Source organism: Myxocyprinus asiaticus, chromosome 26 (genome assembly GCF_019703515.2).
Source record: "Myxocyprinus asiaticus isolate MX2 ecotype Aquarium Trade chromosome 26, UBuf_Myxa_2, whole genome shotgun sequence".
NCBI lineage: Eukaryota > Metazoa > Chordata > Actinopteri > Cypriniformes > Catostomidae > Myxocyprinus > Myxocyprinus asiaticus.
In genome coordinates, this window is record NC_059369.1 from 2,303,636 (window position 1) to 2,323,847 (window position 20,212).

General features: G+C 40.7%; 1 protein-coding gene across 1 annotated transcript in view; it reads left to right on the forward strand.

Annotated features, from left to right (window-relative positions):
* The window catches only part of shank2a (SH3 and multiple ankyrin repeat domains 2a), a 272,504-nt gene extending 254,361 nt beyond the window's left edge, over positions 1 to 18,143 (forward strand). Inside the window, exon 13 of the mRNA XM_051656205.1 lies at positions 17,618 to 18,143. Within this exon, the coding sequence (XP_051512165.1) occupies positions 17,618 to 18,143 (526 nt within the window). The remainder of the gene's footprint in view (positions 1 to 17,617) is intronic.
* The last annotated feature ends 2,069 nt before the right edge of the window (positions 18,144 to 20,212 follow it).

Below are 20,212 nucleotides of genomic sequence, written 5' to 3' on the forward strand. Positions count from 1 at the left end.
TATCTCGTGACCACTAGGTGGCATTGTTCCGAAACTGAGCAGGCACCCTTGAGTTATGGTGCCTATGACAAATAATAAGTTTGGTATGAATATGCTAAAGCGTTACGGAGATATACCCTCATGTCCATTTTGCCGTGCTCTTCGTCAAATTCGTTGAAGCACCATTCGAATACGGTATGGTTTATCAAAATTCTGTGAATGGCTTTTTGTCGTGAGTGCCTCTAGATGATGCAGGCCAATTTTCGTGCAAATCGGACAAATGGCCTTGGACGAGTTTGAAAAAGTAGGTTTTTCAGAAAATTCTAAATGGCGGAGAATTTTTCATGACAGAAAATGACATCGTAGGGTGCAATTGAATCGTCTTGAGCTAAGGAATCAGAGGAAAAAATAATTTAGTTTCTAATTTGGGCAGTTGGTGACACTAGAGGGTTTGAGGTAGAGACGCCAAATTTGCTGTGGTAACAGATCAGACTGTCCTCTATCTGTGTGCCAAATTTCATAACTTTTCCACAAGCAGTTCTATGGGCTGCCATAGACTCAAGCGGAAGAAGATGAATAATGATAATAGGAACACTAACGAAAACAATAGGGGTCTTTCGCCCCTTCGGAGCTTGACCCCTAATAAGAAAACTAACGAAAACAATAGGGGTCTTTCGCCCCTTCAGGGCTTGACCCCTAACAAGAAAACTAACGAAAACAATAGGGGTCTTACACCCCTTCGTGTCTTGACCCCTAATAAGAAAACTAACGAAAAAAATAGGGGTCTTTCGCCCCTTCGGGCTTGACCCCTAAATATACAATTGTGCTCAAAAGTTTGCATACCCTTGGAGAATTGGTAATTTATGTACCATTTTTAAAGAAAACATGAGTGAGCAGGCAAAACACATTTCTTTTATTTCTTATGGGATCCATATTCAACTGTAGGTTATAACAGAATGGCACAATCCTTAAACAAAACATGGCAACAAAGAAAAAAATGAAATGACCCCTGTTCAAAAGTCTGCATACCCTTAGTTCTTAATACTGTGTATTGCCCCCTTTAGCATTAATGACAGCGTGCAGTCTTTTGTAATAGTTGTCTATGAGGCCCCAAATTCTAGCAGGTGGTATAGCTACGTCTTGGCAAAATGCCTCCAGGTCATGCAAAGTTTTTGGTCGTCTTGCATGAACCGCACGTTTGAGATCTCCCCAGAGTGGCTCGATGATATTAAGGTCAGGAGACTGTGATGGCCACTCCAGAACCTTCACCTTTTTCTGCTGTAACCACTGGAGGGTCAACTTGGCCTTGTGCTTAGGGTCGTTGCCATGCTGGAAAGTCCAAGAGCGTCCCATGCGCAGCTTTCGTGCAGAAGAATGCAAATTGTCTGCCAGTATTTTCTGATAACATGCTGCATTCATCTTGCCATCAATTTTCACAAGATTCCCTGTGCCTTTAGAGCTCACACCCCCCAAAACATCAGTGAGCCTCCACCATGCTTCACAGTGGGGATGGTATTTTTTCACTATAGGCCTTGTTGACCCCTCTCCAAACATAGCGCTTATGGTTGTGACCATAAAGCTCTATTTTGGTCTCGTCACTCCAAATTACAGTGTGCCAGAAGCTGTGAGGTGTGTCAAGGTGTTGTCGGGCATATTGTAACTGGCTTTTTTGTGGCATTGGCGCAGTAAAGGCTTCTTTCTTGCAACTCGACCATGCAGCTCATTTTTGTTCAAGTATCGTCGTATTGTGCTCCTTGAAACAACCACACCGTCTTTTTCCAGAGCAGCCTGTATTTCTCCTGAGGTTACCTGTGGGTTTTTGTTTGTATCTCGAACAATTCTTCTGGCAGTTGTGGCTGAAATCTTTCTTGGTCTACCTGACCTTGGCTTGGTATCAAGAGATCCCTGAATTTTCCACTTCTTAATAAGTGATTGAACAGTACTGACTGGCATTTACAAGGCTTTGGATATCTTTTTATATCCTTTTCCATCTTTATAAAGTTCCATTACCTTGTTACGCAGGTCTTTTGACAGTTCTTTTCTGCTCCCCATGGCTCAGTATCTAGCCTGCTCAGTGCATCCACGTGAGAGCTAACAAACTCATTGACTATTTATACACAGACACTAATTGCAATTTAAAAAGCCACAGGTGTGGGAAATTAAACTTTACTTGCCATTTAAACCTGTGTGAGTCACCTTTTGTGTCTGTAACAAGGCCAAACATTCAAGGGTATGCAAACTTTTGATCAGGGCCATTTGGGTGATTTCTGTTATCATTATGATTTAAAAAGGAGCCAAACAACTATGTGATAATAAAAGGCTTCATATGATCACTATCCTTAAATAAAATACTTTTTATAATAAAAGTTTTTTTGCATGATCAGTCATATTTTCAAAATCAATGCCTAAATTTCACAATTTCTGCCAGGGTATGCAAACTTTTGAGCACAACTTTAAGTGCAACTTCAAAGTAAATGTCATATTCACTATGCACTGCTTGTACAATTTCTTGATTCTGTATTTTTGGAGAAAATGTGATTGCTAATGTGGACATGCCATCCATGGTTGCTGGACTACTGTGTGTGCTGTTATTTCCTTCTTCCTATTATATTAACAATTTTTTCATGGGCAAATAAATGACTAAAATGTGATGACTAAACAGAAATCAGAAGAAACTGCTATCTACCATTAAAATACAATATTATTTTTTTAGATTCTTTTTTACAAAGTTAAAGTTTTGTGTGAAAATTAGAAAATATAGTGCTAAATAAGAGTTTATTCATTTTTAGCAATTTTATGTTTATGTTATTTACTATATTAAATTGTGTGATACCCTGCACTCTGGATACCGGCATTGGCATCTGCCATTAAAAAACCCATATTAGTCGATCACTGATAGCCATGCTTTTCACCAGCAAAACCCAGCTGGTGAATTTGGTTGACCAGCATGATCTTTCAGGTGAAGCTGGTTTAGCTAATTGAAAAGCCTGTTAGGGTCACTAGCACACAAGCATGCCTTGCTGGGGGACCAGCACACAAAACACAACTTAAGCTGGTGACCAGCAATGCTGAATGTTTTAGCAGGGTGACCTATGACAGTGAAGGACTAAAGCTGCTCATAGGGGATACTGTTAGACACTGTCTTGGTGCTGTGGCAGACAGTTGCATAATTCCAATATTGTTTCTGATAGTTTACATTTTATTAGTAAAGAAATTCATAAATTCATTACTATTGTGCTGCGATGGAATATCGCGTTCAATCGAAGCTTTGTTCCTGGTCAATTTAGCCACGGTACTGAATAAACACCTAGGATTGTTGTGGTAATTTTCTATGAGTTTGCTAAAATATGCAGCAGGGATGTGATTCTATTGGATTAGTCTGGAATTCAGTTTTTTCCGACCCAAAAATGTGACCCACGTTAATTGTGTAAATCCGTGAAAAAAAATTAAAAGTGAGAGAGAGGGGGTGGGGGGTTAGCAGTTAATATTTCATCAGGGATTAATATCTTATCGACAATGTCCTTCCCTTGGAACAACTTCACTCACTACTTCACTCACTGGACTCACTGGTGCTTCTGCATCATGCACATTCTTTGTTTAGTGCGCGAGACGGAGGCTCCTGATCTTCGTCATCAGGACTTCATTCAAGACAGGTTTACTTTAATTCACCAAGAGAAATGAAATGATTGGATATAAATTGGGTTTGAACTGTTGCTACACTTGCTGACATGTTGAAAATCACTATTGATAAGGGGGAATTCTAGCAATGAAATTTTACTTTACATATAAAGTATTCACATTTTATGTTGCAGCCTTATGCTAAAATGCTTTAAATTATTTTTTTCACATCAATCTACACTCCATATTCCATAATGACAAACCAAAAAACAGATTTTTGATAACTTTGCAAATCTATTAAAATGTAAAAAAAAAAAAAAAAAAAAAAACCTGAAATATCACATTGATATAAGTATTCAGACCCTTAACTCAGTACCTTTGGCAGCGATTAAAGCCTCAAGTCTTTTTCGGTATGATGCGACAAGCTTTGCACACCTCGAGTTGGTGATTTTCTGCCATTTTTCTCTGCAGATCCTTTCAAGCTCTGTCAGGTTGGATGGGGACCGTTGGTGGACAGCCATTTTCAGGTCTCTCCAGAGATGTTCAATTGGGTTAAATTCCAGGCTCTGGCTGGGCCACTCAAGGACATTCACAGAGTTGTCCCTAAGCCACTCTTGCATTGTCTTAGTTGTGTGCTTAGGGTCATTGTCCTGTTGGAAGGTAAACCTTCCGCCCAGTCTGAGGTCCTGAGACCTTTCATTAAGGACATCTCTGTATTTTGCTGCATTCCTTCAACCCTGACCAGTACCCCCGCAGCATGATGCGACCAACACCATGCTTCACCGTTGAGATGGTATTTGCTTTTTTTTTGCAAATTCCAAGTGGGCTTTCATGTGTCTTGCACTGTGGAGAGGCTTCCGTCTGGTCATTCTGCCATAAAGTCCAGATCAGTGGAGTGTTGCAGTGATGGTTGTCCTTCTGCAAATTTCTCCCATCTCCACTCATGATATCTGGAGCTCAACCAGAGTGACCATCGGGTTCTTGGTCACCTCTCTTACCAAGGCCCATCTCCCCCGATTGCAAAACCAGCATGACCATTTTAAAAGCAGCACTTACAGTAGGCTACATGTTGAGGGGAACCATCCAAAACTCTTTAAAACCTGCAGATGTTGACCTCTGAAAGATTGGTATGATATCCGTTAATGCAGCATTATGGATTGAATTAAGATTGAAATCGCAAAATGGCCTTGCATGATAACTAATGCTGCATTTTAAGCATTGTCTGCATTGACTGCTTCAGTCACCACTGCACAAGCTAGTGGCACCCTCTAGCGGCTGTGTGCAAAAAAAAAAACACTGAGCAGCGCATCAACATGATATGATCCAGTGTTTATCATTACCATTGAAAATCACAAAGCTTTTCAAAATGATCCCTTCCCAAATGTTGGCTATAGATTTCATAACTTCTGCACTCTGTTTGGGTGGTTTTGTGCTGATCAACAAAAGCTACGTGTTTGTCAAGAACGAATGGTAACACTTCACAATAAGGTTCTATTTGTTAACATTAGTTTATGCATTAGGTATCGTTAACATACAATGAACAATATATATTTTTTACAGCATTTATTCATCTTTGTTAATGTTAGTTAATAAATATACAATTGTTCATTGTTAGTTCACGTTAGTTCATTGTGCATTAACTAATGTTAACATACACATTTGATTTAAAAAATGTATTATATATGTTGAAATTAACATTAACCAAGATTACTAAATGCTGTAGTACTAATTTTTATTGTTTAGTTTACTAATGTTGATAACTGATATTAATAACTGGAACCTTATTGTAAAGTGTTACTGAATTCATTTAATAAAATATGAAATAAATGTAGACATCTTTTATTAGATTTCTGGAATCTGGAAAAGCAATGAAGTGTATTTGTGTGTGTGTTATGTGCCCTTCCTCCTTTCTTTTAGTTTTTCCTGTGTGAGGCTGCCAATTAGATCAGTTACACCTGAAGTCCTGCCTATTTAAGAGGTGCTGGCTGCACTTCAAGGCTGCTGTCCTTGGAAACCTTCTGTGTTTAGTGTTTGTTTGCTGTTTATTTAAATGATGGGACTATGCTAGTCACATACTCATGGGAATTCCTTATGTCTTATGGCAGGATGAACCGAGATTGAATTATCAGAGTAATGCATAAAGGTGTGAATCATTAGTACCCCTTTAAATACCTGAATGCCTAACACCACTTCCTCTTTTCTTCCCTGGGCGAGCAAGAAACGAGTGTTGTGAATATATTAATAGAAGTATAAGAATTCACAGTAGTCTTTTGCAAGTAGTTTGTAGGAATGTCTACCCGGGCAAAGCTTGCTCCTCCCGAAGAGCACCCTGCAAGACTTGGTTATTTTCTGTTGTTTTTTTTTATATTTTTATGTAATAACTTGGTCTTACTGAAGCACAGTTATTGCATTCTCTTAAAACATAAACAAGTGGTCACTGAGTTGCACTTATGTTCATCTTTCTCTCCTTTGAAAAAACCCCCACAAATGAATAGTCACTGAGTTGCACTTAAGTTAATTTTTCTCTTCTTTAAACACACACGAACAAGAGGTCACTGAGTTACACTTTACGATTGTTTTCTCTCCTTTAAACACAAGTGAATGAGTGGTCACTGAGTTGTACTTTACATTCGGTTGTGTTTGGCTGTGAGTGACTAGTGCCACACCCATCCAAGTTAGCTCAGTTGGATAAGCGCTTGCTTGGATATTCTGAGATTGTGGTTCGAGTCCCAACAAAGCAACGTAAAGTGAAGGTGTGTTTTTTGATACTGTCAGGATACTGAATCCTGCCTATACATACAGTATATAAATTTAAACATAGATAAACATATACATTTGTTTGTTTACCTGTAGGTGGCTCTGTGTCATAATGTCATGCTCTTGTGATAAGTGTGACACAGGTCTTGCCAGTACTGATGCCCATATATCTTGCATGATGTGTTTGGTGCTAGAGCATGTCATTCAGGCTGTGGAGAACCCTTTAAAACTGCTTGTTCTGTTTCACATTGGGGCCACGACTGTAGGCACACCTGGCTATGATTAGTCAACACAGTGAGAAAGGTAAGGAACCTACGAAACGTAGATCCCAATCACCTGTGGCCATGGAGCATGGTCCCAAGCCGGCTTAGAAGGATACGAGCTCCACTCTTAAGGCCTTGGAGGCTCAGGCAGCCCTGCTCACAGAACAGGTCGAAGCATTGACAGCTGAGGAGTCTGATTATGAACATGACACCGGTGTCATATCCAAATATGCTAGTTAGGACTTCACATTCTGCCCACCATGGCTCAGATGGTCTTTCGAAGCATGCTGGGAGTGAGGCACCCTCTGTATCATCAAATATACTGGAGCTCCTCACAAGAGTGCTCGAAACTGCTGCTGCTGCCAGTATTCCTAGTAGTATCTGATCTTGCAGCAGAGCTACATGTCAACACAGTACCCAGGAACATGTTTCAAACATTATAACATACCTATTCATTGTTTCAGAAGGTCAGAAAGTAACTCTGCAGCAAGTTCAGAGACTAGTAGGATTACTGGCAGCAGCAGCATAACTGGTCCCTCGCTGTTCCCCAGGCTGTCAGCTGTGGTTCTCAATGACCAATCCTCCAAGGGCACTTGGGCTGGAGACCTTCGACTACGATTGGCAGAGGTAAAAACTATACCTATAACTATGAGAAAAACAATTTCTTCCCTTTCCTCTAATCGCGGCTACTTCCTCTAATCGCGGAGTTCAGGCAACAGGGCATCAGCTGCTGCTGATTGCCCCAAGATGGCCCAACTGCCACTGGTGTGAGACAGTGCTGTCACTTCTGGCATGTCCTCTGTGGGAGCTTCAGTCTAACAATCTAAGAGTAGTGAAACAGTCTAGAGCTCTGGCCTATGGTAGTAAATGTCCGAGAGTTCCTTCCACCATGACCGCATAAGCTAAGAGGGGGGATCTGTTCTGTTGGTGATGTAGCAATCTTGCAGTATTGCTGCAGTCCTTCAATTTCTGCAGACACTATTTGAAGCGGGTTGAGCTGCATCCACTCTTAAGGTGTTTGCAGTAGCTATATCTGCATGCCATGATGAGGGACCGGATGGCCCCACTGACAAGCACCCTCTGCTGACAAGGTTTCTGAAAGGGGTCCGCAGGTTTCAGCCAATGAGATTACCTTCAGTTCCCCAATGGGACCTTGATATAATGCTTTCGGCACTATCAAGACCTCCCTTTGAGCCTTTAGAGATGGTAGCCCTCAGGTTTTTGTCTCTGAAGACAGCTTGTCTCTTGGCAATTGTGTCTGCCAAGAGGGTGGGAGAACTGCATGCACTATCAGTAAGCAAAAAGTGCTATAAATTGAGCCCAGACAGCAAGAGAGTGAGGCTTAGGCCAAATCCTTCATTTTGGCCAAAAGTCTTTAACAAAGACTTTGTCAACAAAGACTTTGTCAGCTTTTTCTTCCTCCTCAGCAGAGGAAGAGCACATTATTGCCTTATTTTGCCATATATTCCATTGAGGGCCTTAAGGATTTAAGTGGAGAAAACTCAGATGTTTAGGTCCACTGATCAGCTTTTTGTATGCTTTGGAGAAAGTAAAAGGCAGGCCTCTCTCCAAGCAACATTTGTCCCATTGGATCGTGGACACTATTAAAATGACTTATAAACTGGCATGTCTCCCCCTGCCTTCCCCTGTGGTAGCCCACACCAAAAGAGGAATTGCAACATCCTGGGCATTTCTTACAGACATTCCCTTGGCAGTTAACTGTGCAGAGGCCAACTGGTCATCAGCTGGTCCTTTCACCAGGTTTTAACAAGTCAATTTGGCTGTGCCACGTGGATTGGGCTCAGTGGTGCTTAACCAGAAATGGTCTTAGCTAGATTGTAGCAGGTGGTGGTTCTCACTTTGCTGACTCTCGGGCACTGATGTACCGTGGTACCATGAGTATGTGACTTGCATTGTCTCGTCAGTAAAATAGAATGAATGGTTACTCACGTAACCATGGTTCTATGAATTGAGGGACTATGCTAGTCCAGCGGTTGGTTCACTCACCGGTTAGGGAAGACTCAAGGAAGTGGTATGAGGCATTATTCGCTGTTCCGCAGTCTTCATTCTGTACACTTTCCTGCTTTTTAGTCCTTTGCTGATCACATGCCTGATGCAGACCTGGCAGCTTTTAGAGCCTGTCTGTAGCTAGAGACACTATCCTTCCATGCACCACGAAAAAACCTCTTATTTTGTACCTTTCCACTTCATTTCCTGAGTTGCTTTCTGAAAGGGTCATGAATTCCCAAAACAAATTTGATAGCATTCACTATGTTTGTTGTTAAGGGGAAAGTGGTTATTTTTTCGTTTTATTGAGTCATTTCGTTCTTCCAGTTTCAAAATTAAAGTTGAAGCTACATCACAAAAATGAGGTAAATGCGTAAACTGAGTTATTATTGGTAGGACAGCATGTATTTACGTCACTGAATTCTGAGAGTTTTTCCATATTATTCATGAGAAGGAATGCTTCCATCCAATCACAGCCCTGCCTCATTCATGAGCTGGCATTACAGCAGAGAATTCAAACTCATCATGGACATAACAGCTGTTCCGCAGATGTGAGGCTTCAACAGCACTCGGGGAACAGACATGAGAGTGGACATTTACACTAAACACTGTGGTCAGATCAAAATCAATCCATAAAACACACAGCAGTCCATAATCGGACCAGCGCGAGCATATCTTTGCTACAGTTGTGCTAGGAGCACTCCAAAACATGCTGTTTGTGAGGGAGGGCTGTTATGAGTACTGATTCCGTCGCTTCTTTTCTGTGTTTTATAATGAAGATGATACTATTTAAATCACACGTCAGAATGGACAGTCCACAGTCCATAACTGCACCGAAGCAAGCATGAAGCAGCGGTTTATTCCAAGTGTATTTGGAGGCTGTTCTGTTTAGACACCGGTGCCAGCCAATTGCGTCCTCTCACTGTGCATCTGATCATAAACCAGACAACATGACGGCTTGTTCAAAAACAGAAGACAATGACGAAAACCGAAAAATCGAGGACATCCGGTGTCTGTACGGACTTGATGCACACCTAGATATATGCTCTGTATTACAAGTTTGATAAATAAGGTTAATATCCTGCAATTCAGAAAATAGTTAAATCATTCTACACTTAAAGGTTCTTACAAAATGTCTGGAGCAAATTCCCAGATGAATAAGCTGTCCCAGGAGGAGACTGCGATGAAAAAGAAAAGCAGAGACAAACCATTGGAGGACACATCGAATGCATCCATCTTGTTAGTGTTACAGGACCAAGAGGACAGTTTGGCTACGAAAGTTAAATTAGCCGTGAGAAAAGAGGTAGAGGATGTGCTCGCCGGCGAAATTCAAACTCTGAAGGCTATGATTGAGTCTTCTAATGCTGCAGTTAAAATGCTTAGACAGGATATCACCCGGCAAGCTGAAACCGGCAAATCATTACAAGCATGGGTAAATGCTATGACTGCAAATATGCAAGTTGTTAAACAAGACTTAAGTTCACATCAGCAGGATATCACATGTCTTTGTGAGAAAGTGGTTGAAATGGAAGACAGGTCGCAAAGATGTAATCTTCGGCTTGTTAGCCTACCTGGATTAGCAGAAGGAGAAAATGACATTCACTTTCTTCAGAAGAATATACCGAAGTTGATCCCTCTCTCCAGGGGGGAGAGAAGATTGAAATTCAACAGGCACATGGTTCTCGCGACAAGACCAACTGCCCTCCAACACTTATCTTTCAGCTTTTTAGATATAAAGACAGAGAGAGAATACTCAACAGAGTCAGAAGCCTTCAATCATCACCAGTACACAGCACATCTAAAATAAAGTTTTTCCCAGACTTCAACAATGAAATCGTGCATAGCAGAAGAGCCTTCGACTCATTGAGGAAACAACTTTCTGATAGAGGACTGCGCCCGTTTCTGATATATCTGGCAACCTTGAAGGTTAAACATGATGGGATGCTGCATCTTTTCAAAAACATGGAGGATGCAGGAAGGTTTTTGTCTAAACTTGATCGATCTGGGCATTCAACACTCCTCGGATCCAGCATTTCCAACAATCCTCCACTTCCCACAGTGTCTGCCAACCAAGAAAACTCAATGGACATTTTATCGGAGCTTATCTAGATCACATACCGGTTTGCATGTTGGAGATCTTTGACAGTATTTCACGTTTTTAGATTATTTTCTCACTGGACAGAAAGGCATACCGTTTCTGAAGACATGCTTAGTTAAATATTTTATTAACTATCGCCTGCAGATGGAAACATTTCCTTGGATGGGACTAAATTTGGAAAGTTTCTGATACCACCATGGACTTGGACTTGGGACGTGTGTTGCTTTCGATAGCCACAGGTAGTAGAAGCTTATTTTTCTTTCCACCCAAAGAGAAATTAACCATACTTTGTCTCTTGTGGATGGATTATTTTGTTTTTGTTTTTGGAAAACACTTATTGCCAAAGCCTTGTTATTATTATGTAGACTACATACAATATAATTAACTGTTTTTATTTTTTTATATTTACAAATTATAATTTTGTGTTGAATTATGTATATCCTGGGTATCCGACAGCACAAACCCCGTTATGAGCAAGTCTTTAGTATAATGTCGTGGAATGTTCATGTATTAAACTTGCCAGGTAAAGAACCAAGTGTCTAGAATTTCTTAAACGAAAACATTTCTTGATTGCATTGATTCAAGAAACTCACTTGAAAACAATTGATAGCCACAGATTTCAGAACAAGTTTTACAAATGCGTGGCTCACTCCTCTGCTGCAAATAGAACGAAAGGTGTTGATATTCTGCTTGATAAGAAATTAGGAGTACAAATTGACAGCTATGGAAAGGACAATGCGGCTGGTTGGTGTATGTTTGTATCATGATCCATAATATAAAATTATGTTTAGCCATGATATATTGCCCAAACATACACTATATTGCCAAAAGTATTCGCTCATCTGCCTTTAGACGCATATGAACTTAAGTGACATCCCATTCTTAATCCATAGGGTTTAATATGATGTCGGCCCACCCTTTGCAGCTATAACACCTTCAACTCTTCTGGGAAGGCTTTCCACAAGGTTTAGGAGTGTGTTTATGGGAATTTTTGACCATTCTACCAGAAGCGCATTTGTGAGGTCAGACACTAATGTTGGACGAGAAGGCCTGGCTCGCAGTCTTCGCTCTAATTCATCCCAAAGGTGCTCTATCGGGTTGAGGTCAGGACTCTGTGCAGGCCAGTCAAGTTCTTCCACACCAAACTCGCTCATCCATGTCTTTATGGACCTTGCTTCATGCACTGGTGCGCAGTCATGTTGGAACAGGAAGGGGCCATCCCCAAACTGTTCCCACAAAGTTGGGAGCATGGAATTGTCCAAAATCTCTTGGTATGCTGAAGCATTCAGAGTTCCTTCCACTGGAACTAAGGGGCCAAGCCCAGCTCCTGAAAAACAACCCCACACCATAATCCCCCCTCCACCAAACTTCACAGTTGGCACAATGCAGTCAGACAAGTACCGTTCTCCTGGCAACCGCCAAACCCAGACTCGTCCATCAGATTGCCAGATGGAGAAGTGTGATTCGTCACTCCAGAGAACGCGTCTCCACTGCTCTAGAGTCCAGTGGCGGCGTGCTTTACACCACTGCATCCGACACTTTGCATTGCACTTGGTGATGTATGGCTTGGATGCAGCTGCTCGGCCATGGAAACCCATTCCATGAAGCTCTCTACACACTGTTCTTGAGCTAATCTGAAGGCCACATGAACTTTGGAGGTCTGTAGCGATTGACTCTGCAGAAAGTTGGCGACCTCTGCGCACTATGCGCCTCAGCATCCGCTGACCCCGCTCTGTCATTTTACGTGGCCTACCACTTCGTGGCTGAGTTGCTGTCATTCCCAATCGCTTCCACTTTGTTATAATACCACTGACATTTGACTGTGGAATATTTAGTAGTGAGGAAATTTCACGACTGGACTTGTTGCACAGGTGGCATCCTATCACAGTACCACGCTGGAATTCACTGAGCTCCTGAGAGCGGCCCATTCTTTCACAAATGTTTGTAGAAGCAGTCTGCATGCCTAGGTGCTTCATTTTATACACCTGTGGCCATGAAAGTGATTGGAACACCTGAATTCAATTATTTGGATGGGCGAGCGAATACTTTTGGCAATATAGTGTATATTATCCTAATTTTCTCGATAAAATTGCAAACTCTGTATTAGACATGTCTGAGTATTTATTTGTAGTAGGTGGGGATTTCAATTAAGTATGTGACATAGCTTTAGATAGATCGGTAACTATACTTTCAAAGAAAGAAACACCTTCTGGAATTAACGCATTTATTTCCAAATTAAACATTATTGATGCTTGGTGCCTGCGGTATCCAATAACTAAGAATTATACCTTCTTTTCAAATAGATACAAGACTTACTCAAGGATTTATTACATATTTGTCTCTCCCCAACCGAACCAATTCATAATTTCCACAGATATTCTCCCTATTATTATATCGGATCACGCTCCTGTTCTCTATCATTTAGAGCTCCCACACAACACTGGTAAACATGCACCCAGATGGCACTTTTAATGTTACTTTACTGCAGAATGCTGAGTTTTTGGAAAAATTGAAAGATAACCTGAAAATATTCAGACCTTAATACAGAATCAGCATCTTCACCTCAAATACTGTGGGAAACAACTAAATGCTTCATTAGGGGGGAGTCCTCTTCATTTGCTTCTTATATAAATACATATTGGAAGCAGAGAATTACAAAATTTGAAAATGATATCCAGGAAATAGATTCAGATCAAAAGCTTCATTTTTCAGGTCAGAAACACTCAACTCTCTCAGCCTTAAAATTTGAATGGAATAATTTGCCCAATTCAAAGGCTAAATTCACTATTCTTTCCACCAGAGTTATATATTACTATCAGGGTGACAGCTCAAGTAGACTCCTAACAACCAAGTTAAAACAGAGTCACTTTCCATCATAAATGCAATTCAAATTCTGCAATTCTGGAATGCAATTCCGGTCACCTACAACCCATTGTAGATTAATGATACTTTTAGATCATTTTATTACCATCTTTACAAAGTAGAAATTACACCTGAGCCAACTGCTCTCAAATCATATCTTTCAAAACTCAACCTACCCTCATTGACTAAGGGGGATGCAGAACTGATGATGCACTACCCTTTCAGAATTAAAGGATTGTTTGTCTTCAATGAAGAGCGGTAAATTCCCAGGTCTAGATGACCTTCCACCAGAGCTGTTTATAGAATTTTGGGATATTATTGGACTGCTCCTCTTAAATTCCATCAGTTACACTCTGGATTCTGGTTCTTTTCATCATGACCAAAATACCTCACTTATATATGTACTACTTAAGAAAGGCAAATCCCATTTGAATTGTGGCAGTTACACAGAGCTTAAACGTTTTGCAAAAATTTTGGTTAGGATATTGGAGCCACATAAATTAATCCATCACGACTAAACAGGATTTTTGAGGGGGAGGCTTGCGTCAGATAATATTCTATAGTTATTGAATATCATATATTCTTCTGAATCAGATATAGCTCCAGCGGCTGTATATAGCCTGGATGCACAAAAGGCTTTTGATTGGGTGGGTTGGGAATATTTATGGATGTTTTAGAAGAGTTTGGGTTTGGGAGAACTTTCATATCAATGGTTAAAATACTTTATTCTCATCTGTATGCAGTCGTGCAAACTGGGAATATTTTATCAAAAGCTTTTCCATTACAGCGAGGTTACCGTCAGGGATGCCCACTGTCTCCAGTGCTTTTTGCACTGTCACTAGAACCCTTGGTGCTGACAATTACATTGGATTCACTTATATCTTCCGATCTCATTTACTGTCTTTACACGGACTTTATTACTTTACTGACATACACAACTCCCTATCTCAAATATTACATGTCTTCACCATTTTAGTAAATTCTCTGGTTATAAAATTAATTGGGAAAAATCTCTTCTTGTTCCTTTGAATCCCTCAACGAAAGGTCTTACGTTACCAGCTGTCCCTCATATTCACTAGCACAATTTGGCTTTTACATATTTAGGTCTAAATATAACCAATTTCTCAGATATTTTGCATGTAAATTATGACAAACTTAGGCGTGAAGTCTCTGCTGATATGCAGAGATGGTCTACTCTTAACATGTCACTGCAAGGCAGAATTTCAATAATAAAAATGAATGTCCTAGGTCGATTTTTTAAAAAATTTTTATGTTACCCACATCCCCACCTACCAACTACTTTGCAGAATTTCAATCTTTGACCTCAAAATTTAAATGGCATGGCAAAAGAAAAACTGTATTCGTCTGAATACACTCCAGCGTTTGAAGCCCTCAGGCGGTTTGGCTTTGCCAGACTTAAAATTGCATTACTGGTGTTTTCAGCTAAAATCATTGACTACTTGGTCAGATAAGGAATCTCTCTCTACCTGGCAACAGATAGAACAGGAGTTAGTAAAACCACATAGAATCGAGGACCTATTGTTCACTGGGATGAAACCCAAAGCAGCACGTAAAGCGTTTGGACCACTCATAGGCAATTCTTTGCAAATTTGGTCTGATATTCAGAGGTATATGGATTGTAATATCACAATTTGTGACCACTCTCCTATTTGGCATAATTATAATTTACTGCAGACCGCTGGCTCATATTATAATGCAAGTTGGGCCTCTAGGAAGTTTATACTCTTAAAAATGTATGGGGGGGGGAAATGGATTACTTTAACTTCAATGCCTCAAAGAACGTTACTCTCGGCCGGGATTGCCTTGGTTTCAGTACTTACAACTATGATCAGCAATCCATGCCAACAGAGTTCCATGGGACTCTCCTTTACCTACCCATCCATTAATTTCATGGGTTAACCCTGGACCATTACCTGCTGGACAGGTGTCTAGATTATATGAACAGCTAATATCAAAACAGGACAAAACTTTGGGTGCGACTGAATCTTGGAATCGTGATGTTGAGCCAATGGGTTTGGAACTGGACTGGGACACGGTGTGTGGGCAAATATATTTATTTCATAAAAAAATCCAGTGCATCAACTCATTTACTATAAGTTTGTGCATAAGTTTTATACTTCCCCATACAGGCATGCAAAATTAAGCTCATAGATTACCCAATCTGCACAAAATGGCCTTTAGGAAAATTATATTTGCAGGTTTAACTGCCACCAAGAAGACTGTAATTCACTCCTGGTTTACTCCTGGGCCCCCATCGATAAATGAGTGGTACAATCATTTTAGGTCAGTTGCTTGCATTGAAAAGTCACTAGTGGTGATACATAAAGCCCGAGCTTCCACGATAGAGGCATGGGATAATCTTATTGTTATCTGGTGAATTTACCTGGTTCTTCTCAGACTTATATTTTGCTTAAATTATTAAGTTGTTATTGCATGTTAAAATGTATTATGCTAAAGTATGTGGCTATACTTTTAAAAAATAGTGTGCATAGGTTTTGTCTATCGAACCCATTTTCATTATATCTGCCTAACTGCATGCGATTTGTTTCTTTCGAAAAAGAGGGATGAGTCTGAATTATTTTCTGTGGCAATCAACATTATGCTACAAGTGTTGTTTACAGAGTTTAACTTGTTTTAAACCTGAAAAAAAAAAAAAAATGAAAAAATTGTTGTCATTTTCTAGTCTAACATAAAAAATAAAAGAAAATGTAAATGAGTAAGGTTTTATGTTTGGTAGTTCAGGGAACAGACACAGATATCTCTATATGAAATCTAGATGATACTTGCTCTGTGTGTTGTGGTTTATATGACCTGTGTGATGTCTCAAGGCGGCTAGCAGATGGTTAGTTAAGCCAGTTTGTCTGCTTCCTGACCTGGGTCCTGGTTATTCAAACACTAACACTATTAATACTAAGAGCCAAATTACTAGAGGAGAAGGGCACTTTCCCTGGAGGGATGAAGTCCGTCTCTCTTTAACAGGTCAGGTCAACCCCATAAACTCATCCAGTTGTCTATAAATCCTATGCTATTCTCTGGACACCACTCAGACATCCAGTCATTCAGTAACACTATATATCTAATCTACTATAAATCTCATCACAGTGACAAGCAGTTTAAACTCTAAATCATGCTTCCATTCTGCAGCGTGTGTGACATAATCGCATTGGTACTTGAGACATGCGAGAACTGAGGAACTTGTGTAACAATTGGAAGAGCAGCGCTCTTACAAGTGAGAGGGAGGAACGCTGCACAGTAGCTTGGTTGGTTTTGGTTTAGATCTGTATTTATCTGTTTCTTTACTCACAATGGTGCATTTTTGTGCTTTGCCTGGATGTCTCAACCGAGAGGAGAACGTAAGATTATGTCTGTAACATGGCAATGCGAAAACATCACACGAGAGACCGTGTGATCTCCACCCTCTCGTGAAGCTTACCGGAAGCGTTGGATTATAGTTAAAAAGGTACTTAAACATTTATCTTTTTTTGCACCAAAAGTGATTGTATCACTTTAGAAGACATTAATTTGACCGCTGGAGTTGTATAGATGACGTTTATGCTGACTGTCTTTTCTTTTTGGAGCTTCAAATGTCTGATCACCATCCACATGCATTTTAAAGACCTACTGCGCAAATAAATGTTTCTATTTTTCTTCAAATGTGTTCTGCAGAAGAAAGTCATACTTACCTGTGAGATCGTGAGGGTGAGTAAATGATGAGAGAAATGTCATTTTTGGGTGAACTGTCCCTTTAAGCTTTTCTTGAGAGGATGTCAGTGATGGCAAGGCAAATGCATAACCTGATCTTGGCTGGACCTGAAATTCTTTTAGCTAAAAAGCAAATTCTTGCATAAGTTTAAAAGTGGACATGGAGTGGTCTGTGGGCATACTCGTGTAATCACAGATTCCTGAGTGTTTATTTTTGTCACTGTAAGGCTCTAGAGCTTTGATTTTAATGAACCCCAATGAGTGATGTGATCTGTTCAGCAGCTGATTAGATTTTCTCTCTTTTTCTTAGAGAATGTGCGGCTCAATCCTCAGGTACCAAATGCAGCACCACAATGACTTCTTGTGCTGTACCCTCAACACCAGTGAGCTGTTTGCCCACTCAGAATTCCAGTCCAGCATCGTCTCCTGCTGAATCTGGTCCTGCCTCTGGCTGCAGCTCCTCTCTGCCAGCATCTGCAACCACCCCCACATTAACAGATGTGTTCAGCCTCCTAACTTCACCCACTGTAAAAGCAGAGCAATGTTACAGCCTCAGTTCCTTCAGCAGTGGCTCACTGTCCCCCCTCACACAGTTTCAGGCTGCTGTCGAAAAACCCTTTACTGGCAAGCCTGTCCTGCTCTGGACCAAGCACGATGTAGCCGACTGGCTTGAAAGCCTCAACTTGGCAGAACATAGGAAGGCCTTCTTGGACAATGAGATTGAAGGTACCCACCTTCCCAACCTCCTAAAAGAAGACCTTGTAGACTTAGGTGTTGCCCGAGTAGGTCACCGCATGAACATTGAGAGGGCTCTTAAACATTTAATGGACAGATAAAGGGGGCATGTTGCCTCTCAGGCTTGTTCAGAGAATCAGAACAACACTAGATGTGGATGTCCGCTTCAACAATCACTAATTTTCACTTAACTTTTAAGTCTAGCTGTTCTGCATCTCCTCTTAGAAGTTATGGGATGATGATAATGTCTCATGGTCAAAGTTGCAATAAGAGCCAAGGAACATACAGACAGCCCTGGATGTCCTATGAACTTTATTGTATCATTAAAGCAACGCTTTATATATGAATACTCAAAAAAACAAACAAACAAACAAAAAAAAAACGTTTGTACCTTTCTTAAGTCATTTCTATGAATATTTCTTTACCAATGTTGTCTGAAAGCATTTTGGATGCAGAAGTAGCGTTTTGAAAACACACACACACTTACACAAAGAGCATTATGATACGTTTTTGTTCTATCCTTTTTTTTCTTTTTTTTTATTAACATTTTTTATTGATTCATAGACATAACACAACATATATACACTGAATCACATTTAACCCCCACTATTAACCCTCCCCACTCATCCACCCCACCCTGACCCCCAACGAACACCCCTGTGGTCACAAATAGGAATACACACACACACACAAAAGAAAATATAATAATCATGTATAATTAAAACTATACTACTCTCTCCACAGCCCCTCCCCAAGAGTCCCCCCAAAACACTAAGTAGTTGCCCCATTTCCTATCAAACATTCTGCTTGCCCCCTCCTCGAAAGCAGCCACCCTCCCCATTTCTGCAAACAACTCCGGAAATGAGGGCGCTCCATCCGACTTCAATCCCCTTCAAATAATTTGCCTGCCAATCATGATACTGGTCAGATACTGGTTTTTGTGTGTTTATCCCCCAAATTTATGACCGCCCCATCGCCCAAAATACAGAGTCTGGGGCAAAGTGAAATATGAGTGCCCAAAACATCACACATAAAACTCTGAAACTTCAACCAAAATTCTTGGATCTTAACACACCCCTAAAAAACATGGGTTGTGTCTCCATCTTCTGATTGGCATCACCAGCAGGTGGGTGTGTCTTTAAGACCAAGCCTATACAATCTAGAGGGGGTCCAATAGAATCTATGTAAAATCTTGAATTGCATAAGGCACACCCTTGCCTCTCTAGATGCAGACTTGACATTTTTTTTTTAATCCTAGCCCACACTCCCTCCTCCAGTACCAAGTTGAAATCTTTTTCTAACTTCTCTTAAGAGAAGTTAAAGCTCCGTCCCCCAGACTCTGAATTAGCAGGGAGTAATACACTGATGCCTCATGACACCTCTTCCAGAGCATCTGCCACTTTAGGGGGGTGTGTGCTACTCCCAAAAACAATACAGAGCAGGTGGCGCAGCTGTAAATACATATAGAACTGAGTTCTGAGAATCCCATTTGGTTGAACCAAATTTTCAAAAGATCTGAACACTCCACTCTCATAGATGAGTCGCGTGGTGCCATGCGAGGGTCAGACGTGTGAACAGCGAGCTCTGCGCACTTTGCTAGTTTTAATACTTTTTATGTCATAAACCGGTGAGATTCGATACACTCTGATTCTTGACTGTTCTAGGAAGACAATATATCAAAGAATTCAAAATTCTCAGGCTCTGGAGACATTAAAAGACACTTACGTGTTCAAGCTGAAGCCCCTGAGCAACAGGCCGGAAGCCTGGGACTCAATTTGGACAGTGTGGTGAAAGAGATTCAGCGTCAACTGTTGAACAGGTCGGCAGTGCTGGCGAAGGTCGTTGCTGACTTTGAGGATCTTGCTGTAATACGTCGATCGATCACTGCCATGGAGATGAAATTAACTGAGATGGTTACAAGAGTGTCAGATGTTGAGAAACGGATCGATTATCTGGAGTCATCGGAGAGGGAATTAGCTGCTAATCTGCTAGTGACCAACACAGACTTGGAGCATGTATGTGAAAATTTGGAAGACCTGTAGAATCGTAACCAGCGAAACAACGTCCGAATTGTTGGAATTCCTGAGGACGAAGAAGGCCGAGATATGGTGAAATTCCTAGACGAGCTCTTCCCGAGTCTGCTCGACATAACAGGCCATAAGATGGAAAT